The sequence below is a fragment of the Egretta garzetta genome, unplaced genomic scaffold (genome assembly GCF_000687185.1).
Source record: "Egretta garzetta isolate BGI_Z169 unplaced genomic scaffold, ASM68718v1 scaffold124, whole genome shotgun sequence".
Lineage (NCBI taxonomy): Eukaryota > Metazoa > Chordata > Aves > Pelecaniformes > Ardeidae > Egretta > Egretta garzetta.
The window spans coordinates 240,034-266,811 of record NW_009259423.1 but is presented as its reverse complement, the minus strand read 5'-3'; the positions used below and the strand labels follow the sequence as shown (position 1 = coordinate 266,811).

Here is a 26,778-nt window from a genome sequence, read left to right as displayed (position 1 = left end):
GGCGTCTCCCCCCTGCCCCTGCCGCTGCTTCATCCCCTTCCCCACACCCTCCCTCCTCCTCCTCACCTACCGCCACCCCCTCCCCTGTTTCCCGCGGGGAGGATAAATTCGAACAACAACTAGGTGCCCCCTACCCCGGCCATGCGCCCGCACGGACATGTTTTGCCCTTCGGGAACGCCTCGCCCCCGGAGCCAAGGCTTCGCTTGCTCTCTACCCGCCTTCCTCCTCATTTTGGGGTTGTTTTGGGTTTTTTTTTTTCCCTTTTTCTCACCCGTCATTCTCCGTGGAGAGGGGGAGCAGGAGGAAGCCTTCCCTCCCCGAGGAGCATGGATGTTGGGTGGGGGAGAACCGCCGTCCGTCCGTAAGGGTGTAGGTAAAAGGCGTTGCTCTCCATTTCATCGTTCCACGCATAGGCTTCATCCTTGTGCCGGGATGCTGGCAGGGCTTGGAGGAGCAGGATACCGTGCCATCTGGGGCTGAGCTTGCCGGCGTCGCCTGCCCGCTCGCTAGCCGAATGAATGCCTGCTGGCGCTTCGATATTTATAAGAAGCCAAAATCTAGCTAGTGGTGCTTGAATCCCTGTACTGTAAAGCTGGTCTTTTCAATTCAGGCTCTTTTGGTTGAGAGGTGGGCACCACGGAGGAGCCCCTGGCAGTCCCGTCTGTCGGCCCCGGCGGCCCGCAGCGAGCGAGCAGATGTCCCCGTTGGAAAGCCATCAGCCCGCTCTCGTTAGCAGCCCTCGCCACGTCTTCCTTCCCCGTGACAGGTTTTCCTCCTCAATAGGCGAAAGCACAAACACCGGCATTGCGTCTCGGGGCATCGGCACCTTGCTGCCCGTTCATTTTTGGGGTGCCCTAAGGGAGCCGGGCTCTGGGGTGCCCTTTCTGCTAATCCTGGCAGGAGCTGCGCTCCTGGGGATGTTCTGGAGTTGGCGAGGTGTCCCCGGGAGAGCTCAGATGGCCTCGGGACCAGTGGGAAGGTGGCTCTGCGGCAACCTGGGATGGAGGAGCAGGACGCCGCTGTTTCTCAGCAGGATCAGCCCAGAATAGTGCCTTAACAATTTGAATAAACCCCTGACCAATGCATGAGCTCCAGGTTGGGTCCCATCGCATGGTTTAGAGCTAAAGCAAGACCACGTTAAACCTGATAATGATGTCCCATCCTCCAGCTTGTTGCTGGTGTTGCTCTCCCAAGCTTTACCTCACTCCATGGGATTGGCAGCCGTTGCCCTGCCCTGGGACCAGAGGGGAACCAGTGAGGGCTGTGGTTGGTTTGGTGATGTTCCGTGGTGTTGGTTAGGGCTTCTCCAACCGTGTTGTGCTTGTTGAAGTTGAGCTGGTCTTTGGCTTCACTTATTCAGGCTGGCTTCATGCCAGCAGAGGAGGAGGAGAAGAGGAAGGCTTTGCTGTTACCTTTTCGTTGGACGCTGGTGTCCAAGCTGGGTCTCTCGCTGCTGTGTTCCGCCCCGGGGTGTTGGGCATTGGCCTGACCATGGCTGTGTGGTCTCCCTGCCTAGGGAAGTGTCCCCTTTGGGGCCGGGGAGAGCTGGGAGCACTGCAGGGAGTACAGAGCATCCAGCACAGGCAGAGAGGTGCTGGCCAATAGGTGGGGTGCATTGCAGTTGATGCCTTGCTCCCAAGGCCAGCAGTGGATGCATGTGGACATGGGTCAGGTCACAGAGGAGGTGGTGAGCAAGGCTGTTGGTAGGCAAGAAGGAAGAGAGGACACCGAGCCGGCTGCAGGAGCCCTTTCCCATTTGCACCTCAGTCTGGGTGGCCATGGGGTGCTGGGGATGGTGAGTCACAGCTGGCTCTGCAAGTAGTCTTGGTGCTTCATCTCCTGGACTAAATCAGCAAAGCACTTGGGCAGCATGGAGGTTGTCCCTGCAGAGCCGGGAAGATACAGCCACCTTCTCAGGAGCTTTGCTGACCGGGGTCATGCAGGAGTGTTAGCATGATAGGGGCGGGACAGGGGAGCACCCGCTGTTCTCCTGAGTGCTGTTTGAGGTGACGGGTTAGGTGACTGATGCCCTCTCCTGCTGAGTGGTGCCCCTCATGCTTGATGTCTCTTGGAAAGCTGGCTGCTCTTGTGGGTGTTAGCATGTTGGAACAACAAATTGCTTTTCATCCTCATGTTGGCTGGGATCCTGTGGACCTCCAGCACCGCAGTCAATACCAGTCAGCTCACCCTCATCTCCATCTGCTTTGAGCAAAGGGAGGATGCTATGGCAGAGCTGCCTCGTCATACTGACCTTCTCAGTTAGGTACCGAAGGCTTCTCCACTCTCTTTCCTCCATGACCCTGAGGCTTACTGGGATGGTGCAAAGCCTTCTCAAACACAAACCTGTGAGGGATGTGGGCCCTTGGCTCTTGGGGCAGTTGGCTTTCTAAAGGGACCATGAGCCAGACTGGAAGACGATTGCTTTAGAGAAGCCTTCAGTGATACTCTTGCAGGTGTTGGAGGGCCTCAGCAGAATGGTCCATTCTATCTCCTCTGCTGCCTCCCAGACCCCATCCCCTCGCACTCCCTTGCATTTCTTTCCCCTCACACAGCCTTGACATGGGATAGGAGTACTGCACCCTGAGGAGGACTCACTTTGCTTGTAGGATCTTCTGTGGTGGAGCCTATCAGCCTGCCTGGCTGGTAGACTTCTCCCTGCAAGCAAACCCCCATGCCAACATGTGCTCCCTTGTACCTGGAGGTGGCTTTCCCTGTCCCTGTCCCGGTTCATCCTCTCCCAGTGAGGACCTGTCCCGCTTGGATGTCACTGCGAGATGAGAGCTCCTCGTTGAGGCTAGAAGCCCAGGAGAAAGCCCAGAGACTGATCCCTGCTGCGTACGATCCCCTTTGAGAGCCTGCCCGGAGAGCCACTTGGAGACGTCGAGATGTGACCATGCACACAGCACTTTGGAGAACCAGATCCCTGCTGCTCCCTCCCCTCTCCAAGGCTTGGGCAGATTCCCAGGAGTGCCACATGGCCTCCGAGCCCTTTTGTCTACACCCTTACTTGGCCCTGATGTGTCTCTTCGTGTCTGGTTTTCGTTCATGTACTACGAGCTCAAACGAGTCGCTCCCACAGTGTCTCGTCCCGCATCCATCCTGGTTGGCACCCATTGGGTTAGATGGGGCAGGAGGCGGGGGAGTTGAGTCCGTTGTTTTCAAGCTTTTTTTTATATTTTATTTTAATTTTTTAAAAAAAAAATTTTTTTTTTTTTGTTTAACTCTTGCACCTTAATCTCTCACATCCCTTCTTCGACAGACCGCGAGGGTGGAGAGGGGCTTGATTTCCATTACACAGTTCATGAATATGCCGCAATGCAACGTTCAGCTGACAACTCTGCCCACACGCCTAACCCCAGACCTCTCTGGGTTTGAGTATTTTTTTTTCCCCCCTTCATTTGAACTCTGGGGAGGGAGGGAGGGAGCCATGTGGGGAGGGTCATTTTTGGTTTATATATCCCAGGAGCCTGGTAGCACAGACCAGTTAGCCTCAATGTCCGTGAGGCATGGCTGGCCCTTTGGACCACAGCCATAACCCCAGCGCGGTGGGAAGGTGATGGATGGATGGACAGCCGGCGGGGGGGAACGGCTGTGACAGTGCAATAGAGATGAGCATCCGCTGCTAGACAATTCCACTGATGAAACTCTTGGTTTGCCTGAAGTCGAGAGGGAAGGATGGACAGACGCCCGTTGTTCACACGGCTGGAGAGAGCTTCCCCACATGCAGCCCTGCCTACTGACACGTAACCATGATGGGAGATGGGTCGAACTTGCGAAGGAAGAAAATAATAATAATAAAAAAATGAAAAAAATAGGAATAAGAACAACCTCAGTAGCATGGAACTTGAAGGAAGCAAATGAAACCCCAAGCACTTGCCTCAAAACTAGTTTTTCATGCCTGGTGTTCGGCTCTGTATTATTTTATGGCATTCAGTATCGGTTGCCCAAACATGCCAAGTTAAGAGTGTATCGGTGGCTCTACTAGTGTGAACAAATGAAACGAAGCACTTTATTCTGTATAGATAAGGGAAGGCGGGGAGGGGAAGCTTGGATGCTTTTCGGAAGCGTCTTAAGTAATGTTCTAGGAAATGTATTATTATTATTACTTTTTTTTTTTTATGACCATGTGTAATCAATATATGTTTATCTTTAACTCCAAGTACAGCAGTTACTCTCTTTGGGATGGTGTGATGAGGGGGAGGCTGAGATGCTCGGGTTAGTGCCTCAGCATTGGGCCAGCTGGGGCAAGTCATTGCCTACCACAGGAACGGGCGAGTCTTGCTTCATTGACGGCCCCGTTGACCAATGTCTGGGAGGTCCCAAGAGGTGCACCCAAGCTGCCTTCCAGGGCACAGCTCGCGGTCAGCCTTGGCACCGAGGGCCCAACATGCATCCCCATCCCGAGCCATCTTGTTCCTGGGGGTGCTGGGGCTGCGCTCTGGGCTACCCATGAGCAAGACGAGTCATGGTAGGCTGTTTTGGGTTGTGCCTAGAGGCCAGGTCCTTGGCCGTGCTTTGAAACCTGCTTTTGGCCTCTCACCAAGGCATGTCAGGGGTCACTGAGCTCTGAAGGTAGGGAAGGGTCAGAATTGGGCCTTTCCACTGTTCTCCCAGTCTGGAAGTGTTATGACTGTTACCAAAGAGGTTGCAAGTGGAAGGACTGAATCAATAAACGATTTGTCTTTTATAAAAGAAAACCTAAAGCTCCACCACTTTCTTTGTTACCTTAGCTTTGCTTTCTTTTTTTTTTTTAAAGTCTCTTTTCAGGCAATTGTGTGAGGAGTCAGAGCCCGGCAGGATGGGCTTCCCATGGCATGTTTACCGCTGCCATCGCTTCAGACATAACCTTTGCCTTTGGGTTTGGTGGGAGGTGTGTGCATGTGTGTGAGACAACTGGACTGCTGTGGGGCCAAAAAAAAATAGCTTTTCAGGGAAGAGTGATGAGTGGGTAGATGAAGGGGTTTGGTGAGGGCTGAGCTCCTGGATCCTACTGGTTCCATGAGATTTGTGTGAGCTATGAGCTGGGGATCCCTGAGCAAAACTGCAAGCAGTGGAGAAACCAAGGAGCCCATGCAAAAGCACCCAATGCCTTTATCGATGTAAAATGGAGTGGTAGGAACCTTGCCAGCTAAAGTCATCACTGATATTGGGAAGCTAATGGAAGAAGAGATGACTTTCCCGCACCCTTGGGATGTACCTACTCCTTTGCTGCTGGCATTGCCCGGAGAAGATACCCGCAGGGGACCTGGGCCACTGGAACTGTGTGCATCTGAGCCAGGAAAACGACAGGCAGCAGCCAGGAGTGATGCCTCGCTGAGTATTCATGTTGGCATTTCTTATCTGTGATTGCCTTTGGACTGAAGCAGCCTCTTGGCAAGGTGGTGGGCCAGATTTTCTCTTGGCAATACGCAACTTCGCTGCCTTCCTTGGGCCAATGCTGGCTTGCATGCACTGAGATTTGGCCCTCGTTGCTCAAGTGATGGCATATTTCAAGCTCTTCTGGTTCCTTTTATACAACAGCTATTTTTCCTTTTATGGTTCCTTGCCCTGCACCAGCAACGGCATCTCCCACAGCTTTATAATGGACATGAACCACACAGGAGCACTAAGGTCCGATTAACTGTGTTCCCGATGGACAGTTGTGAGGTGAGCGACCAAGGATGGGGACCAGTTTTAATCAGCACATATCAAGCCGCTATCAAGGGACAACGCCACACCAACTCATCGAGGCTCAGCAACATTGCTGTTGACGCCAAAGGACCCGGATTTCCCCCAGGACAGCCAAGCAATGTGGCAGCGGGTGTATGGGGATTAACCCTCTCTTCAGAACAAGTGCCAACAGCTTTCCATTCTGTGTCCGGCAAGAAGAGCTGAACTGAAGGTGTTGGTTTCCCATCCCAGGCAGGAGGTGGTATCCTGCCACCACAATAAATGACTTAAAAAAAATTTATTATTTTATGCCTGGATTATTTTTTTCTTTTTAACTTTTTTTCTTTTCTGCCATGAGCTATTGTACATTTGATGATTCATCTTCCATTAGCTTGGGAGTTGTCCACAGGAATTTCTGCAGAACTGGGTAGAAGATACTATTTTTTTCAGTACATTTTTCACACATTTGATTGTTTCAAAGGTTTTTTTGCCTTTTTTTTTTCTTTTTCTAAGCTATTTTGTGCCAGCCAGTCACCTTGGATTTATTTTTCTTGTGAAAATGTTTCATTACTGTTCTGATATGATTGTCCTCTAAGGAGATTATCCTGTAACTTTTTAAATCCTTAAAATGAAACCAGGACAAGACTCCAGTTTCTTTACCCATGCCAAATTGTCCTTCCTTCCAAACACATTTTAGTTTCCCCACGACTGCATTTTGAGTTGGGCGAATCAGCCATATGTGAGTCTTAATACCATAATTTTCATGGCACTTTGAGGGTATTATCTTGAAAAGTTTGGTTTTGTTCTTTTTTATTATTGAGTATCGCCGCTCTTCATGGTATATGAGATCACATAGGCATCCAGCTTCCTTCTAGTCATAGGTAACCTAGTCCTCATATCCATGGAGAATAGCTGTAAGGATATGAATGCTAAAGTTTCAGCTCCCAAATGGGGTAAAATAAGAGGGATAAAAGCTGGGGCTGTGCTAGGGCTCTCCACAGGGCTGGTTTGTCACGTGAGTTCATTGCAGCTTTTGCTTGCTCCTTGTGTTTGGTTGAGGTGGACGTTCCGTTACAGCTCTATCAACATGCAAATCTGGGAGATTTCTTTTGAAATAGCCTAATAATTTATTTTTAAATCAACCACTGGTCAGATGGTGTGGGCATCAGGAGATTTTTGCTCTAGCAGATCTTTGTCCTGCTGCCCGTACAGTCGTGTTTCTATCAAAACATCCTTATGGATAACTTTAAAAAAAAAAGATGCATTTTTCTTCAGTAGGAAGCTCTCTTTGAGCCAAACACATCTGAGATCTCCACGTACTTAGCAAACTAGAATACTCTTTAAAAAAAATCCAGGCCAGAACATTAAAAATTAGAGAAACAGCATAAATATAAAACCTTTCCCTGAAAAACAGCACTTGTCCAACCATAGGTGAGGACATTGTGATCTGTGATTGAAGATGAGGAGACCAAAAGACTGGAGATGAATGCCTTTACTCCCCTGCCTGTTCCTTCCCCCCTTTCCTACCCTGCTACTCACATGACTCTTCCCCTCCCGCAGACCTTAGCTCCTGGTGTCCTTTCAGTCCAAAGTCAAGGTGGAGGCAAAGAAATAAGACTATTTTCTTTTCATTGCGACTTCCAAAGTGCTTCTGCTGCCCATGCTCACATACTTTTTTCTTTTTACTGTCACATCCCAACAACCCTCATCATCCGAGAACTCAACAAAGTGCCCCCAGGTCTCTCCTGTACCACTTGACTTTCACCCTTCTGTCTTCTCTCCAAGGTGGGCTCTAGCTCACAACTACCTTAGGCGGGGAAATACTTTATAGACCCCCTTCCCTGGGGAACATCAGCTTAGTCCCTTGGGACCTCCTTTCTGCCTCCACTGTTGGTTGGGAAGGTTCAATAGCAGTTGAGAAGATGGGGAAAAACATGGAGAAAGAAGTGGAAGAAGAATATGATCTTTTTGTCCTGTCTATTGAAACTGGAACAGCTCCTTGCTCCAGGCTTCTCGGTCAACCCCGGCTCCTTGCAGGCTCCAGATCCCACCTCTAGTTATCTTGTGAGCATCATCAAGTTCCCGTAGGGCTTCAAGATAATTTGACTAAGTAAAATGGTACCAATCACAGATGCAATGTCCTTCACAGTATCCAGATGCCACATCCCTGCACTGATAAGCGTGGCTTCACCTCTTCCCATCCCTCCTTGCCCCAGACCCCCATGGAAAAAAAATAAATCACTACATCTTTGTTAGGCGTAAAACATTGAGGCGCACAGGAAGGAAAGTGGCACCGGAGGCGTACTGGATCTCCCGGAGGACCCCTTCCCACTTCTTCTGTTCTTCATCATATCTGGGGAGAGACAGAGAGACAGTTACGGTGACGAAAGCATCTCCTCTCCCTCACTTCAGACACTGTCCATAGTGGTGGGAGCCCTGGTGCATAGTGGGATGTCCACAGACGTTATTTGGCCACAAGGTATCTGTGGGAGCTGCAAGGGGACTTTCAGCCCTGGTGTGCTCTGGTTTGCAGCACCGGGCTGGGGGACATGTATATCAGCACGTGGTCTCACAGGGGAGGGTGTATTTTTCCACTGGGAAACAGGTTGATGGCACCAAGACTGAACACCCATGGTGAAGGCCAGCAGGTGCCTGCTGAGGGTGCTCTAGAGCCGCTGATGTGAAGGACAGGAGCAGCTAATGCTGTCTTAGCAGCTGTCAGAAAGTGCTTTCTGCCCGCACGTAAGACTCTCTGATTTCCAGCCTGAGCACTGGCGTTTCCCAGGGAGAGCACGCATTGCACAAACACCGACGGCTTCATGCCAAAGGGGAGGTCTGGAACCAGCTCCAGGCAAAATGTCAACGCAGCAACAAAGCTACAGGAGCAGATTTTCCCTGGTATGTCGTTATAGGAGGCTGGGAGAGGTCACTGAATCACCTAATGTGCCCGCCAGCCCAGTGCAGGGCGAACTTCTCACCCAGATACCCTGTGCTGAGCCTGCAACCTTGTGCTGGGGTAACAACACCCATCTTACATGGAGGGGGTCAAGAAAGACAGAAACTCTCTGTTCCTTCAGTGGCTCTCACTACCATCCCTCCCATGCTCCCTTGGGCAGCCCGGGGAAGATCATCACCTCCAAACGTCATTCAGCTCCGTTGGCACCAGCTCTCCTGACTCCGTCTCCACCGTGGCGAACCCTCCAAGCAGGTAGAGCACCCCAGCCAAGCTCACCAGGCTGACAGAGCTGCGCTCCTGTGGGAACTCAGTGAAAGTGTCCCACCTGCCACATCGAGAGAGGGGACATGTTAGGGCACCCTGCCTACCTTTGCACCAAGGACGGCCTTGAATCAGGAACCAACAACCGAATTAACTAGCGACAGATTAACTTGTGTAGGTCTACATGGGGTGGGATCATACATTGTCTGTTGTTAGAGATATCTGTTTCCATCGTTATAGTTCCACTTCATTTTGCATTGAGCAGATGAGCTGTGAAGCACAGCTGGCATGGACCAGCAGGTCCCAGCGGTGGGACTGCAGCTGCAAGGCCCACCCAAAGTCATAGAGTCTACTGTGTTGGGTGAAGCTGCCAAGATGAAGCTACAGCCCTGCAGGGAACCCAGTTGGTGGAACTACTTTGAAGGTGAGCCTGAGATGACCCACAGCCCAACTGCAGTAGTCTCAGTGATGCCCAGCTGTCTGAGGAATACAGACTGGGAGGAACTGGTATCAGGAGTTGCAAGCAAACTCCAGAATGGTTCGAAGTTGCTTAATGTACACCTACAGATGCTCCTTGTGTAACTACGCCCCGAAGGTGTGCTCAGGTACGTACTTGTTGGTGGCAATGTCATACACTTCCACCGAGTTGGTCAAGCCGGAGTCGGTCACACCAGCAGCCACGTAGATTTTGTCCTTGTGCACAGTGGCTCCAAACAGGGACCGGGCAGTTTTCATGGGCGCCAGCTCCTTCCACTCAAACTTGGATGGGTTATAGACACACATCTTCTTCAGACACTTCCTAGAGAAATATGAGAGAGAGAAGGCTCAATTGCCTGACGGAGGGGCAGCTTTGCTCTGCAGGAGGCGGTGAACATCTTCTGGGAAGAATGTGGGGTCTCCAGAAAGGATTTTGCTCCTCCACATCGACATGAATGCCTTTGCTTGGGTGTGCACCCAAGGATGCCTACGCCTGGAGACATCATTTGTGTGTATGGCACAACTCCTCCTGGTGTACCCGCTTTGGATAGGCTTCCTAAAAGCTCGACATTGCATTCACGCAGCTGGACAGGGGCCCATGTAGCTAACTGCCTCGCAGGACCTCACCCATAGACATCAGACAGAGTTTCAGTGCTGCTGATCCACCTTGAAACTGTGAAATACCATCAGTAACGGCCCCCTTCCCCGGGATGGCAATGTAAGGTGCGTGAATGTATGCACGCTCACACTTTTCAGGCCATAATCCTTTCGGAGCAGGACCTGTCTTGGCTGGATTATGGCACGTTTGGGTCTGCAAACAGTCACGCTTCAGCCTTGCAAAGAAATTGCTGCAATGGTCCCCAAGAGAGGCTTTTACTGCTGAGCCCATCTCCTGCAGGAGGGCAGGATGGGGGTCAGTTTTGATGAAGTTCTTCACCCCTATTGCAAATCCCCATCTGCGTTTGACTACTAGGACCATACCACGCTGCAAGTCCAAGACAGGAGACCCTTAATGTGCAGGGGCATCTTCCTTTTCAATGCCACTCCCAATCTGTGCGATATTTATTTGTTGTGAGTAGAGGGGATGCTATGTTCCCTCTCCTGCAAGGACAGTGCCATCTCCCTGGTGTAGGACTCCTAATGGCTTGGGAAGGGCTGCAGTCACAGAGGTGAGCAAGAGGGAAGGATCCACGTCTCACACCCCATCCAACCCTCCGTAACCCACAGCATCCAGGTTGGGCAGGTACCAACTCATGCTCTTCACTCCCACTAGTTTGGGGGATGACTCCCCCCATTTCTCTTCCTTTCTGACTTACTTGTCGCTTCCTTTGCCGCCAATGATGTAGACAAGGTCCTTGTGCGATACCACCGCGTGGCCATAGACTGCGTAGGGAAGGGAATCTGCTTCACCCCACTTGAAGGACCTGGATCAGGGAAAGATGGGAAGTGAAAGGTTTTGTAGCTGGCTGGATGAGGCCCAGAGTACGTGGCACTTTCCAGACCTAGAGGTGAGCACAGATCCCAACAAACAGAAAACACAATCTCAAAAATATGAGGTTTCCAATGAGATAGTGCTCAACCAGTAAATTTTGTGATCCTAAAAAAAAAAAAGGGAAGACAAGATATGGAGGATGCTTATGGTAAGGCTCATTCTTATCTTCAGCATCCTCTACTTTTGGGCTTTGTGTGTACGCAGCCCCTCTTCTCCCAGGACCTCATCTCATTTACAAGCATTACCAGCTAGACACAGACGTGACAGAGATTTCTGCATTATGGAAAAAACTAAAACCAATGTGACTTAGGGGTGCAAAGTCACGAGGACAAATTTCCTTTTTGGCCATCACCTTCCACTTTGAGGTGCAATGGTTGGCCAACACCCACCCACCATGGGTACGCCCGCATTTTATAGTGCAAGGCTGTGTTGAAGGCTCTGAGCTAGCTCCAGGGAAGCTGAGCAGAGTATGTAGCTACAAGGCTTTGCAAACCCCAAACTGGTACTCAAACAGGGCTGACCAATTTCTCAAGAGATGTCTGTCCATGTCCACGTAGCTTAGACTCGTCCCCAGTAGTTGTAGGTTGAGGCCCCCAAGACCTGCACTTTATTTTACCTAAGAACTGAGATGCCTGGGCTCTGAGTGCTTTCTAATTGTCCAACCACTCTGGGATAGTATTTGATCCTATAGACCAGCAGTTTGCCCTCTCCAGGTTTGTTACAGTTGAAGTTTTGACCTAAATAATACTAGAAATAGAAATCACATCCCTACCAGCTTCAAGTCGGTATTCAGAGCACCCCCTGAGCACTTAGCAGGGGCAGACACATCCTTTCCCAGCGTCTCCAGGGGCAGATAAATGCCCTGTTCCCTGGGAATGAAACCGGTTTCAACTCTCTGCCTATAAACCAGACTTTGAAGCACTCCCATCTAAATATAGACCAAGCAAAGGCTTGTTAACGCCTACTGTTCTGCCTCTTCGGGGCAGAGAAGAGCAGTCTGTGGGTGTTTCTGCCTCCTGTGAGCAGAACAGGGTGGTGCCTTTTAATAAAGCTCATGATATACCATGGGTCAGAGCCCATTGTGCAAAAATAATTGTATATTAAGCCTGATATCTCTCAGAGCAGGCCATTCAGCACCACACCTGAATACTTTCAAAACAAACTTTCCTGTCCAAAGCCATTCCTAGTGAGACCATGGGGAAGATTGCTGGACCTCCAAACCAAGAGCAGAAGGAAAAAGTCCCCTTGTTTCTCTGTACAAGTCCCACATGAGCATCTGCTAGGTTTGGTCCCTGATAACATAATATCCCCGTTATGGCTTCCATCTCCCGGAGGTTCAATTATAATAAATGAAGCAGCTGGAGAGAGACAGCTCAGAGCCCCAGGGTTCAGCCTGAGACAGTCCCAGTGGTCCCAGCATCTCGATGCAGGGTTCAAGCCCTGTCTCCAAAACCTTTTGGTCCCTGGTGGGCTGGAGTCATTTTGCATGGCAGCTGTTTTGCCTTCTCCTGTCAACCACCTCCCGCCCCGTGGTTGCACATGAACACTTACAGCCGGTCGTAGCACAGGACCGAATCCAGGGTCTTTTCTCCCTCTTTCAGTTCTTTCCCTCCAACCACAAAAATGGAGTTTTCCGCCTCTCCCAGGCCGAAGAGGCAGCGAGGGGATGGCAGGGGGGGCATCCCCAGCCAGTCTGCATCCAGATGGTCGTACTGAAAGGGAACACATGGTCATTAGCGTGCGCACACCCGGCCCATTCGCTTAGCAAAAATGAGGGTCCAGAGGCTGAGGGCAAAGTCCGTTCCCACGTGCAGCTTGGTCACCCCAGTAGGCACTCTCTGCAATGTTGGTCTGTGCCCATGCCTTGCCATCTGGGGCAGGGTGGGGTATCTTAGTGCAAATCCAAGTCTTATATCATATGGCATATGTTTTATGACAAGACGTAAGAGCAGAGCTGCACCAGCAGGAACATGTCCTGCTCTGCGCACCAAAGCCTTCATTTGGAACAAGCTTGGTCATCTTTGGATGAGAGAGTCTCATGTTGGACCTATAACAGATGGAAACATTCAAGGTCAGGTTGGATGGGGCTCTGAGCAACCTGATGTGGTTAAAGGTGTCCCTGCTCCTGCAGGGGGGTTGGGCTGGGTGACCTCTAGGGGTCCCTTCCAACCCTAAACTTTCTATGATTCTATGATCTTAGAAATTTTGCCTGAACCTCTTCAGCTGTAACACATGCCACAGCATTTCATCCTGATATTTTCCATCTCTGCCGGGTACCAGTGTGGTGTTGGCAATGTTGGCTACACAGCTCACTCACTTGAGCCCCTTCTTCTCCCACCAATTCTCCTTCTTTCTGGCAAATGATCAGTTACTGTGTCCCTCCTCTGCTTCTCAAGATACAGACGTTGTCCCATACCACCTCAGGGGGTGTGAGCATTCGTGAGATGAAACCTGTGTGTGTCCCTCTGCACAAAGGCTGTTGACACGATACCTATCTGCTCAATACAGTACAAAACAACGGAGACGGTGCTGCAAAGCCCAGAGCTCTTCCTCCTGACCAAATTGTGCCAGACCCATCTGATAGATGGGGAAACTGATCCATACAGCACTAGTATGACTAGATCAGATGGCCAAATCCTTGTGGATTCTTGGATGTCTGTAGATCGAGGCTTTGCCTCATCTCCCACCAGAAAAAAAAAAAAAAAAAGATGTGGAAGATTATGAGGCTGAGGGCTCTCTGGGCACCATGGCTTGATGGGGACTGTGAACTGGGGCAAAAACTTTTAATGTAGCTTGGTAGCAGAGGAGGGACTTCATGGGTTAAGGCTGGAGTGACATCTTGCAGCCAGTTTGGTGGGACTCTGCAAGATGGAGCTGTGACGCATCGCTGCCTGAAGCACTGTTTGCTATGGGCTCGGGCCAAAGAGCTTCAGCTTGCTGGGTTGCCTCCGAAGACTTGGCCTCAGCTGGGTGCCTGTGGTTATTGTCTCTTTGTAAGCTGTGGTCCACATAGGAGTTATTTATAGTGCAAGTCTGAGCAGCCCAGTCACCAGGATAGTTCCTGCTTCTTGATGGATGCAGCATTGTTTTCAAGTCATAAATCTTGGAAGTGACAAATAAAGGATACCCTTTTCCATCTGAAATGTCAATGGCATCGTTTTGTTCCTGTCAAAATTTGCAAGGCCGCTGGGATTTTTCAGCATTTTTGTATTTTGGTGCCTGTCCTTAAATCTAAACTATCCCTGACCTAACTCTCCTAGCTTCAGCAGGTTAATGTGAAATCAGGGAGGCCAAAACCAGAGTCACAGGGTGTAAAATGCTGCTGCACTGACACGGTGTTAGAGTGGTCCATCCTACAGCTGCCTGACTACATCTGTGTGAAGTTTCAGCTGAAAAAAGGCTCGAAAGGCTCTTACTCATATAGAAACCATGAGCTATGTGATGGCACTGGCGGCAATAAATGACACCTTTGCAAACGAATGGCACCCTCCAGCCCTGGGACTTCTCTGCACCTCCCATGCACGAGTGTCCCAGCAAGGCGTGAAGGGACCGCTGCCCCCTTCTTGTGGGGAAGAAGCTAAAGATGGCCACACGATGCCCAAGGCATTTGCTACTGAGTCAGTGGAAAATTGGGAGCTGAATATAGAAATCTTGCTGTTTGCAGCATAGAATCACAGAATAATTTAGGTTGAAGGGACCTCCAAAGGTCTTTCATCCAGCTCCCATGCTCAAGCAGGTGCAGCTTTGGAGTTAGAGCAGCTTGCCAGGGCTTCGTGCAGTCAAATATTAAATGTCTCCCAGGATGGAGGTTTTGTGACCCTCTGGACCCCTGATCCACTACTCCACCACCTCTGTTGGGAAGCTTTTCCTCACAGCTAACTGAAATTTCCTTTACTGCAACTCCTGGCAATTGCTTCTTCTCCCACCTTTGTGCAAATCCAAGAAGAGTCTGGATCCCTCTTCTGTGTCTCCTCCTATTAGGGAGTTGCAGACACCAAATGAGGTCTTCCCTTGCCCTTCTCCAGGCTGATCAGATCCAGCTCTGCCTCTCCTTGTACCTCCCGTTCTCCAACCCTGACCATCTTGGTGGCCTCTGCTAGGCTCATTCCAGTACCTCAATGTCTCCCTTGTACTGGGGAGCCCCAGACTGGACACAGCATCCAGATGTGGTCTCACAAGTGTATGATCAAAGGGAAAAAAGAAAAATCGACTTCCCTTGACCTGCTTGCTGTAGTCGTGCTGAAACAGCCTAGGACATGGTGGACCTTCACTGCCGCTCACGGAATTACCTTGCCTGACCAAACTGGTGGAGCACTGATCTTTAGACATAGGTTTTGTCTGAACACAAAGCAGCCCATCTACCTGCAGGTTAAGTGACACAGCTGGCCACAGCCGCTGGTTGTCACCCATTGTCCAGTGTGAAGGTTTGTATCTCAAAGACCATTTCCCCCAGCACTCCCACTGCCTTCCCCCTCCATCCTGCTTTCTAGGGCTGTGGTTTCATCCTGCTGACTTCTCGTTTCATGGGATTTAGGTGAGCTGCATAGGCTCCAAACCTGACCCTTTCCAGGTGAGGACAAGCATGGTGTACAGACCTACCCATGCAATGAGGCAACAGGGGGATCAAGGCTGTGTGTCTTGGCTTAGGAACAACCCTCACTTTATCTTTTCTGCCTGGACGTGTTATTGTTTCCTCTCAGATGATATGTGAGCCATGGGAGAAGAACAAAAGGATTTCTGGGGATGGGGAGAAGGACAGAGGAGTTACTGGATTCCTGGAGGGTCAGCAAGAAGGGTAGGTGCCTTGTGTTGGCTGTCTACAGGGAAAGTGCTCTGAGGTTACAGCTCAGGCCAGGGCTCAGATTGCCTGTGCACAGCTTGATCTGATGACAGCTTTGGTTACTGCTGAGTTAGAACAGCCACTTTTCTCGTGGAGGATCCCATGTCACACCATGGTTTCCCCTGCACATGAGAGAAATGGCCAGAGAGTCTGAGCTGGACCTAGCACACCTCCAGGGGCAAGAACAGCACTGGAAATGGGGCACGTATTGGTAGGGGCACATACCCTGTGTCCTTGGAGTGTTAGCTCTGTGGCTGTAGCTGCTGCTGTTCCCTCCACTGGGTTTTTTTTGGGGGGGTTCACAACCAGGGAACATAAAAGATGCAAAGCTGAACCCAGACCCGATGCCACTAAGCTTCCAGTTAATGTGCCCTATGGCAGCCAGGGCTGGATCTAATACATGGTTCAACATCATCCCCTATTCATGACTGGGATCAGGAGGGGGTTATTCCTATTACCTACCCCTTCAAGCTTCCTTCCTCAATGACTAGAAACTCCCCTGCCCCCCTAGGGGGATCTGCCTTAAAAATATAGGGAAGAATCTCTAGTGAAACAACTCAGATGTTGCACCTTCATTTACAACTTCCTTTTTAACTTCACATGACAATGCATATTACTGGCAGTACATGGAAGCTAAAGACTGGTGATGCTCCCAAGTGGTCAAAGAAACAACAGAAAGATAAAGGTAGTACCTGTAGGAAGTAGGAACTCATGGGATCCTCTTTGCTGTCCTCGTTGTAGTACAGTCCCCCGACAATGAAAATCTGATTCTCTTTGGTCACCAGACTGATGTGGTTCTTTGGGATTTGAGTAGACAGGGAGGCAAAATAGCACTCGTTGGCAGTGGGATCATAGGCCACTGCTCCACTGTCGCTCACCATGAAAATAAGGTCCTGGAGGAACATCCCAAAGCGCATTGTGTCATTTAAGATCCCTGGGAAAGCCTCCTCTGTATCTTCCTCCTCATCTACTGCTCCATTGACAACATTGTCTTTCTCTTGCTTTTCACTGCTTTTCTTCACTTTCTTCTTCTTCACCACGGTGAATTTACCTTTCTGGGCATCCTTCACCATCTGCAGCTTCTTGAGCAGCTCCGGGCTGGACTTCACCATGGCGTGCTTCTCCACGTGGTCCTTGATGTAGTCGTTGGGCATGAGGCGGAAGCGGATGCTTTCAAAGATGACAGGCAAGGCCTTCTGCCGGCTCTCATGGTCCTTGGTCCCCACCCACTTCATCACCACTTCGAAGACAGTCTCCTCTTTCTCAATGTTGAGGGAGTCACTGGAGATGATTGCAATAAGCTCATCGGGTGAAAGCTGGTAGAACTCCTCGTCCCGAGAGACCAGCGCAAAGCGATCGCAAATGAAATCCCGAGCTGCCACGGCCAGCCGGGCACAATCCAGCATCAAGCCCAGCCTGAAGATAGCCAAGCAGTTGCTGAGGCAGAGCCGCTTCTGCAAGAAGGACACGCAGACGGTGAAGATGGAAGGGATCTGGAACATGTTGGCCACAGAGAAGATGTCCTGCACATTCTGCTCTGTGATCTCCAGCTCGGAGGTGTAGATATAATGGAGGATCTTGCCCATGACATCTGGATCAACATCTTCCAAACTGACCTCCCTCTTCTTGCTCTCTTCCTTGTCCGAGAGGAACATCGCTCGGAAATATGGGCTGCAAGCTGCCAGCACCAGCCGATGGCAGGGAAACTCCTTCCCCTTGACTTTCAAGACACAGTCCAGAAACTTATTGTGGTCCAACATGTCTTTGAGTCCGTCCTGGAGGAGAGTTTGCTGGTAGAGACGCAGTTCTTCCACTTGATCAAAAGGCAAACCCATGGTGAAGAGTAACCGCTCCTTTTTTCCCCAGTCCTTCTTTTATATATATATATTTATGAATATATCTATACCTGAGCCCCTGGTAAAGGAACTTACTCCAAGCGCGTCTCCCTTGCTTCCAGACTGTCAGCACACTGGGAATGTGAAACGCCTGCTACTGTCGCAGCTGTCTGGGTACTTCAGTTTCCAGCGTAGGGCTTTATATATAGCCACAGCGTTACAAAGCTTAAGGAATCCATACTGGAGCATGTGTAAGCCGATCACCCTTTAATATGACACATTGGACAAGGAGGAAGGGAGGGGGACGGGGGAACAGCTGTACTTCCAGCCTCGATGCTTCAGGAAGGCTCCATCAGCCCCTGCGTCACCGCAGGGGGAAACCGGAGATTTTGCTGCCGTCCCATGAGGGGAGACACGCGCGACCCAGTGTCTCAGGCGTTGCGCTTGGGAAACAATCTCCAGATGAATCAAACACCCGAATCTGCCTTCTGGCTCACCAGTGGGCTGGGCTGGGACCTTCTCCCCACACCCCTAAACCCACTGCTCCGAAACTGCTAAACCTTTTGCTGGGCTAAAAATAGACCGTGAAGTCAAAGCTGGAAAGATGCAATAAGGGAGCGTCTTATGTGGGCTTTGTGGCATCCCCGACTCCAGCCAGCTCACTCCCAGGGCTGCTTTTCTGCCCAGGTTTGTCCTTTATTCTCCTCTGGAGTCAGTTTTCAGAGGTCTGGGAGGGGGTGGAAAATGAAGATAGAGCTATTTATTTACACCCCTGTATGGGGTATGAGACCTATGCGGGAAGTTACTTAAAAAGTCTCACTAAAGGAGGAGACTCGAGGAGGTTGGGAGATGGATGGCTCTGCTTTCTCAGCAATACCTGCATGGGCCCCACCGGCACAGCCTCTGAACACCTCGTCATTAATAAATCCATCTCCTCCACCTCTTGGTGGCAGAGAGAGGGTCTGAGGCGGAACAGGAGAGAGCACAACGGTGGACTTCAACTCACGGGTTAGGCCATCTAAACACAGGTATCTTCTTGTGAGTTGAGGGGTCTCCTGCTAAGGTCTACCGAGATTCAACACCCCCACGCTGAAGTCCAGAGCTGCAGCAGGACAAGTTGCCTGGCCTTGAGCTGATGCTCCAGAAAGGCTGAAGTCTCCAGCAGGTCTTGTGTCCTGCTTGCATGTCCATGGATGTCTAGGAAGTCCTGTGGGGCCTCAGATGGCCACTCCAGGTCCAGCTCTTCCCACGGAGCTCAAGAAGAAGCCAATTAGTTCTAACAGACATGGATGAGCAGAGTAGCTATAGTTATATATACCTATGGTAAAACTTATCCATGAATCTGTTTTATTTTATCTCTGTTACTATGGACCCTCTGGGCTGGCCGACACTCAGCAATGGCACAGATTTAATTAATGGTTCAATTAGCCATTCTTTTTGGTGTATTTAAAGGCACACAACCCCTTACCCTGGCATGGATGTATTTATAAAAGTGGTTTGTGCCGTGATGGTTATCGACATAAGTGGGAAGAGGGAGGAAGCTATACTGGTATGAAGCCTCTGTACTGGTGAGGTTCCAGCAGCATCTTGGAGGTACCAGTGTAGCAGGGAAATAATCCCAAGCTGTTTTCGGAGCTCACATCATAAGCTTTTCTGCTGTGCTGCTCATCTGTGAGAGGATCAGATGACGAGCACTGATCTTTGAGCTGGGTCGAACTTCAGAAACGTTCCTCTGCTTCCAGATATCTGGGGCTGGACAACCCCGTCCTCCCCCTCCCTTCCCTCTGCATGAGCTCTGCACTTCCCCAAGTTTAACCCTGCCTTGTCGTGCTGCCGGCTGGGATTTCCACCCCCACCCCACCCCCCCTTTGCCTTTAATCTCCCTTGAGTCCTCGTTTTCCTTCTCCCTGTGATGCTCAGTGCGTGCTGCCACCCAAGGTTTGCTTCCACATCCCCCACGTCACGAGGTGCTGCTGATAAAATGCAGCTGCAGCCCATCCCTTCCCAGAGACGCTCCCGACTGATTGGTGGGTCTGCAGCTTCTCCCAGGTTTGTGGTCCACCCAGGGGAAGAGCACCGTGCCAGTCCCAAACGTGCTCCGGGCTCCTCATCAGCTTCGGTGGCTTTGCACAGCGGCTGGACCAGCTCCAAGGCTTGGGGAAGCAGCCCTGGTTTTTCCAGAGCACTGTCTCCTCGGTGCACCATGTCATTTAGGCTCCCTACAGGCACGGGGAGAGACAGGTATCTCCAGGAGCTGGTTCACTGCACCCAACTTAGACCCTTGCCTGAGATGAGAGGACGGCAGTGATGCCCATCTGTCCCCATTTGCTCTACGGAGAGTTTAAATCACAGATTCAGACTAGATGCCCTCAACTGTCCCCCGTGCCCCCTAACACCAGCAGTGCTGGGATGCTATCCTCATCATGGCTTGGGGCAACAGTCACACCTGTGATCCCCTGCCTTACGTTTCCACCATTCTTTTGCTATCAGTTCCATCATAGCAGCACCCATCCCAAGCCCTGTCATCCAAAGGGATGTAGGTACCATATACAGCCCAGGCTGGACATACAGGCTCTGTCCTATGCGTTAACTCTGACCTCACATGGTCTGTAAACCTCCCTGGCTCCTGAGCTGCACTCAGCTTAGATAAGGCTGATCCCTCCCCAGACAAATTTCTTCCACAGCCTGGTGGGACAGAGGGTCGATCTGGTGGACCCAACCCCTCTGAGCAGCTCTGTGCTGTGGGGAGACCCAGGGGTGCTCTCAGAGCCACCGTGCACCTCTCTTGACCCTTCCTGGGGCTGGGTGTGACAAGCCAGCAGTGCTCCATGCAGCTCTGATCCACAAGCTTCACATCTTCTCTCCCACCAGGTATTGGTGTTCAGATTATTTTCCTTCTTACATTTTAGGTTACACGCTTCCAGTCTGGATCTCAGGCACGGTATTGCTTTCTCACTTGTGTGTCTTCCCTCATTCCTGGTTTTCATTTGTTCACACTGGTTGGCCGTTGCCGTTTTACAATCTATTTATGCTCAGGGAATTCAATAGGATTTGGGGGGGGCTTGGTCTCAGCCTTGCTGGACTGGAGAGCCAAGGCCACCTATGATTGCTATAGGAGACTTTTCTCAGATGATAGCAGTGGAATTTGAGGCAATCACCAATTCTGAGCCCTCTGCAACCATTAGCTCTTGTGGAGGCTTTGGTCACAGTAGGCTTGTCCCATCTGTCTTCCATTTGCTGGGCCCAACGTGTCACCACTAAGGTAAGCTGGTCTCCGAGCCAAGCCCAGAGGGATTTAGCATCTAAAAGCAGATGAGATGGCACCTGTGGATGCGATAAGGGAGAGCAGTGATGATTGTTACCATTCGGTTTTCTCCATGAACACATGAATGGATGAACTGACTCTCCCCAGGGTATGGCCCCCGGGAGTGCTGACTGCTTTAGGACAGCCAGCACAGCCCTGAATGAGGTGGGCTGTTCTGAAATAGCCCTCCACCAACTGGCCCCAGGCCTAACGGGACGACAGCTAGTGATTTCCTGTGACCAATGGACTAAGTCAGTTATTAAGTGTATCTCTAATCGGGCAATAGTCCCCCCATAATGTGGGAGTGGGTGAGCATCCATGGAAAGCATCCATGGGGGATGCAATGTAGCAGGGTCACTACCTCCCATACAAAATTTTAGAACACGAGAAGTGAATGCAGGAATTACAGCCATGCCAGGCTGAACAAGAAAGTGTCCAGTGTAGGGCTGTTAATTTGGATTTGTAGTTGCAATAAATAATTGCTTTTCTTGGCTTCTCAGGCAGGTTTTACTAACAGGCAGGCCATGACCAGATTAGACAAAATACTCTTCTCCAGCAGAGAGATGAGCAGTTGATAAATCCCTCTCCATGGAGGCCTATGCCGAGGGTGAGGGTCTGCTGCACAACGCTGAAGAGTGAGACGTGGTTGAGATAGTGAGACGTGGTTGAGATGATAGCACCACTTGGGTGCTCCTGGCCCACCAGACCGCCCTGGGCTTCTAACAACAGTGATAAACGAGGGGGTAACTTTAGGCAAATGGGGGGAAAAAGCCCAAATTCTCCCATGAACTGCCTCTCTAACAGATCGCTCACTCAGTGTCTAAGATTAGCTCCTTCTGGCAGCTCCAGCAGATGCAGCTGCTGGGTAAATTTAGATCCTTAGTGAATGAGTTATTTTCTCTCCCAGAGTATCCAAGTCAGGAGGGCAGTGCAGAGTCACTGGGCTTTGCCATGTGAGTCACCCACTTGGACACTGGGAGGTGAGTGACTCTGTTTGTCATCCCGGGCAGCCAGGGACCTTGACCTGAGCCACCAGCAGAGACAGAGCCCTTGGTCTCGGCAGCTCAAGGTGGCTTCAGCCATGCGAGGACACCTGTATGGAGGAGGAGAGCTGACCCTTACTCTGGAAGGAAGCACATCATGTCCTGGCTGTTTTGGTGGTAAAGAATAAATGTGAAATCACGGAGATGCCAAGAAACACCTACCAAAGGTCCAGCAGCAGATCTGTGTTAAAAAGGGACGTGCCTGGTAGCTGAAAGGGTTTTGGGGATACCCAGAGATGCCAGCAAGGCACAATACCTGCTGCTACTTCCAACATTTTGGGTCAGGCTCCCAGATATAAAAACTACATGGATGAAAGTTTGATGGCAGTAGGCTCGTGGTATTTCACCAGTATGAAGGTGGAGTCAAAATAAAGGTGAACATGAATCAAGCTGCAGCCGAACCTCCAATCTGGTGATGCCGCTAAGGTGGGTTTCTAGCAAACTCAACGACGTCTTGTCTTGTGTCACAATTAGGGGTGGGAGGTGAGGACTTGCAGACAGATCCTTGTGTCTCTCAGCTCTGACGGCAGCACATCACCCAGGGTGTCACCTGCATTACAGCAGCGTAACAGGCGCCACAGATTTCCAACATTTATTTGCTACATAAATAAATTACATTTATCAGGGACTTCACAAATTACTTTGGCAGAGCTGAAAGCTGGCTAGGAACTGATCCCGTTCCACCCACAGGGAAGCCAGAACACACCAGCGCCAAGCATCTCCACCCACGTTACAAAGTGGTCCAGATTCTGCCCTCACCCAACATCAGCAGAACTCAGACCTAAGGCCACTGAAAGTTACTCTAAAGCATAAGAGAGACGGAGTTGTTTTTCAGTTATTAACCCACCTTTTCCCCAAGGCACCGGGTTTCATGTACGTACATTTATTCCATGCACTTGCTATGCAGTGTCCCAAAGTCTACTTCTCCAAGGAGTCTATCATGGACTTCCCCTCTGCCACCGAGTCCCACATCACTGCCCATCATTCAGGGTATTCCGCCTTTCCTCCTTTGGTTGTACATAAGTACGTGTGCTGATTCAGCCATGCAGTCGTGGGCTTAGGCTGTGTGCACCGAGGTCAGCTGAGTAAAGGGATGGCTGGCTGGAGATGAGCAAGAGTTGGCTACAGCATCTTCTGTTCCTCAGCCATGGGCAGGAAGGTGAGCTTAAACCTTTGTCCATGGCATGTAAAAAACACAAGTGGGATTTGGTTTGAGTGCCAGGACACATATCACAGCAGAATGGTTGTGGTGACCACATCAGTCTCAGACTCAGTGGAGGTCTGAGTTGGGGCCTGGGGACCAAGCAGTTGTGAGCCATGTGTGGTGTTTCTTTGGCACACCTGCTCCCCAGGCGACCCCTATATGATGTGTGATGGCCATGAAGCAGGTATGGCTCCCACACTCTCATTGACTATGGCTGATGTTGGCACTAAATCATTTTTTAGAAGACATTTAGCACCAAAGGGACCTGTTTTGCAGAGACCGTAACAGCTATCACTCTGCACCACTGACAGTGGTGGGGAGATAATTACCCTTCAATGTGCCGTTCCTGGTCCTCCTTCCCTTTGCTGTAAAGACTGTGCTATTTATTTATTAGCCTCTTGGTAGGTATAGATCTTGCTGAGCCATTTCACAGTCCTTACTGTACAACTGTAGATGCTCAACACTTGACAGGGGATGCTGCCCATTTCTCGTAGTGAAAGAAATATGGGATTGCTTGGGCTGGAAGGGACCTGGAGATGGTCTGCTCAGAGCAGGCTCAGCTCCAACTAATCCCATTCTCATAGCTGTGTGTCTGTGTGCCCCACCTCCAGCCGTGGGACTTGGACAGTCTCCTCTAGGAGACGTGGGATAGAGGTCCTGCAGGAAAACCAAATGCTGGTGGACCAAGTGTTATGGGAAGAAGGGGGTGAAATCTCTAGGCCCACGCAGTGTCAGAGGGTCAGAAAACTGATGGGGCTGGCTCTTGCTGGCATTAAAGAAATGTCCCGGGAGCCTACCTCAGCAGTCTGCCACGCACGGGGAGCCTGAGAAATGCCCACTGCATCTTATAGAGAATCTTGCCTGCAGCAAGGGGGTGACCTGCGCCTTCCAGGTGACTTCTACATGGATGAGCTACAGCAGTCTGATTGTCAGGAGTGCTTGGAGAGCCCCTGCCAGTGGCTGGCCTGGCAGGGGGGGGGGGGGGGGAAAGGGGGGCTCTGGTCCATCCAAGGAGGCTTTGGGACAAGCCTGCCGATGCCTCCTTCTTTTCCACCTTTGCTTTGGCAGACTTCTCCTCCTCGACGGCCAGGACGCGCTCACGCTCTTTGATCAGCTGCACTCCACAGTACGTGATGAACCAGATGGACAAGGTGCTGACAGGGAAACCTAGAAGATGGAGGGAGACATGGTCATCTGGGTGTAGCTGCTTGCCTACTGGGGCCAGCTCTTCTCCAGCACTGCTGCCTCTCAGGTGGGTTTGGGAGGTCCCACAAGTTCATGATGGCCAATGACATTTTCCATTTTGGATCCAGCCCTACAGCTTCACTGAGAGAAGAGAGAAATTCCCAGGATCAGATTTTAGATGAAGCGGTGCCTGAGCCCACCAAGGCATCATGGACTGTGGCTAATGTGGGAACATTTGGGGTGGCGTTGAGCACTCCCCTACCTCCAAAACTCCTTCTTCCCCCCAGGTTCAGACATGGTGGTTGACTTTCTGCCCATTCAACCTGCCCAGGTCCATTGCTGTTCAGCACTGTGACCTTCTGGAAGCTTTGTGTCCCGCTGATGCTGAGGATCAACCCCAGCCTCGTCCCGTACAGAGTGGGGACACAATGTGCACCCAGGAACCACATGGTTTTGTCACCTACGCCAATGACTGAGAGCCACAAGCTCTCCCTCCACTTAGGAAGGGTCTGACGATATTTGTAACCACGAGTCTGGTATCCACAGCAGAGGGGAGACACAGGCTTTGTACCTGCTAAAACAGGACCTCTGAAATGAATAATGCAACCAGCAAAAGCCAGCAAGCTCAGCGGGCAGGCACTTCTGGCGCACTGAGCCCAGAGCGTCACATTATCCACTTCCTACGCCAGCCCCATCTCAGAGAGGGCTGGAGGACACAGGTTCCCGATGGCTATTTATAACCTGAGCTGCTCAGGAAGACTTCAAAATAGTGCCACCATCCACTGATTAGAAATGTAGAGATGAGGCTGTTCATCAGGAGCCCAGGACAAGGATTTGTACCTGTCACCTTCGGGTTGATGCAGAAGTAACTGCTGAAGCAAGAGGAGATGAGGTAGGACACGTAAATCCCTCTCTCCAGCAAGGGGAGAGAGGTGGGGTTAATGTCACCTTTGCGTTGCTGCAAGGAGTCTCAATGACAGCGTCGGGCTGTGCTAGGAGCTGTACAAACACATCTGGAGGGCAGCCCATACCCCAGAGAGTTCACACGAGCAGGGTGGGAGCTGACAAACAGCTTCCTGCACCTTTTGAACGATAATTAAGCACATTGGGAGCAGCCAGGTAACAAGCCAAGGGCCAGGCCACCAAGAGGACTCAGAAGTCCCAGTCGTCAGCTCCCCTACCATTGTCCCTCCAGCAAGACAAGGGTGCCTCGGTGGGGAAGGCTGGTAGCATCTTACCCGTCAGAAGGAGTCTCTTGGTGACCAGCAGTGCAAACTCCAGGCTGTTGAGGGCTAGGATGTTGTAGAGGACGATGGCCCAGAAATTTGCCGCCCCGAAAACTGCCCTAATCCTCCGAGACATGGCCTCTGACATTTTGGCCTGTGGAAGGGAGAGGAGCAGAGTGTGAGGAAGAATGGGGCTGTAAGGAAAAGGGGAGGCACTGGTCCAACTCCAGCTAAACTCCAGCTGGGCTTAGGCAAAAATTAGAGCAGCCTTTATTGTCTCTGGGGTGAAAAAATATAAGGACAAGGTAAAACTTCTGCTCTGCTGCTGGACTCAGATGCATTTGGGGCTTTGGACTGGTGTTTCAAGGTCCCATGGGTAGGGGCAAGACATTTCACGCCATTTCATGCTAATTGTAAAGGCTGAGTACTGCTTTTCTTCATCCGTTGCCTTGGGTAAGCCATTCCTCAAGGCTGATGAATGCTGTTGTATATCAGGATTATTATTAGCCCTGTGTGCAAATCACTCCCAGCTCCTGGTAGAAATTGTTCCTTAGGAATTAAAGAAAAAAAAAAAAAAAAAAAAAAAAAAAGAGCCAAAAACTAATGACAGCAGCAGAATGAAATTGTCACTGGGACGTAATCCTCAGGAGCAGCCGCTGCGAGAGGAGCGGGGAAGTGGGTTACAGCCATCTTCAAAGAGCACGGTGAATCCCCAGGCCACTTAGCGCTGAGAAGTGCGGTGCCGCGGGGAAGGAGAATTCTCTGCCTGCAGGGGTTATAATCTGATTAGAAGTTCAACAAGGAGAGCAAATGAGAGGATTGCTCTCCAAAGTTTTAACTCAAGAGGGGTCTTCACTGAACCAGTTGAGGCCCTCCAGACTTCAGGTTGGGCAAAACAAATAAGGAGCATAATTGTTTCCAGGATGGAGTTTCCTAAGCTTTAATTCCAACATATCCCCGAGGGACTTTGGTCCTGAACAGAGGCAGGGCACTAAGCTTTGGAGTGGTTGGAAAATAATTCATTCTGGTGCCTAAACATTTGCTTTATCAGAAATCGGATCAAAACCACTCAGAATGTCAAGGCGTTTTGCAGAACAAGAAGAATAAATTATTTCCGTATGGAAATGTATAAACATTTCCCCATGTACAGACCTCAGATTTTGTGTCCATCTCTGGTACTTTGGTGCCTCGTTGGGGCTGCATTCCTGGTTCGCTTGGACTTCTATTTTCCCCCTGAAAGCCCCACCCCCAAATTTCTCATGAAGCATCATAGGGGTAGGTGGGAATTTGCTCTGGGTGGGTGAC

General features: G+C 50.7%; 2 protein-coding genes across 2 annotated transcripts in view; one reads left to right on the top strand and one right to left on the bottom strand.

Annotated features, from left to right (window-relative positions):
- Positions 1-123, top strand: part of ZBTB47 (zinc finger and BTB domain containing 47) — a 12,667-nt gene extending 12,544 nt beyond the window's left edge. Inside the window, exon 7 of the mRNA XM_009636951.2 lies at positions 1-123. This exon is cut by the window's left edge and continues 1 nt beyond it. Within this exon, the coding sequence (XP_009635246.2) occupies positions 1-123 (123 nt within the window).
- Positions 124-7,891: 7,768 nt separating this feature from the next.
- KLHL40 (kelch like family member 40) lies at positions 7,892-26,643 on the bottom strand. Its single transcript, XM_009636949.1, has 7 exons — positions 26,622-26,643; positions 16,369-17,489; positions 12,388-12,548; positions 10,661-10,768; positions 9,481-9,666; positions 8,785-8,931; positions 7,892-8,003 (listed from the first exon to the last, which is right to left on the bottom strand). The coding sequence occupies exons 1-7, from the start codon at positions 26,641-26,643 to the stop codon at positions 7,892-7,894; spliced, it is 1,857 nt and encodes a 618-aa protein (XP_009635244.1).
- Between the last annotated feature and the right edge of the window lie 135 nt (positions 26,644-26,778).

Excerpts from the sequence above, each read along its gene's own strand:
- KLHL40 (XM_009636949.1), bottom strand. The coding sequence starts at position 26,643 with ATGGACACAAAATCTGAGGTCT. Across the intron at positions 12,549-16,368 it reads TGAGTTCCTACTTCCTACAG|TACGACCATCTGGATGCAGA; the intron begins GTACTACCTTTA and ends GTTCCCTTTCAG. Across the intron at positions 8,004-8,784 it reads GAGCTGAATGACGTTTGGAG|ATATGATGAAGAACAGAAGA; the intron begins GTGATGATCTTC and ends GTCTCTCCCCAG.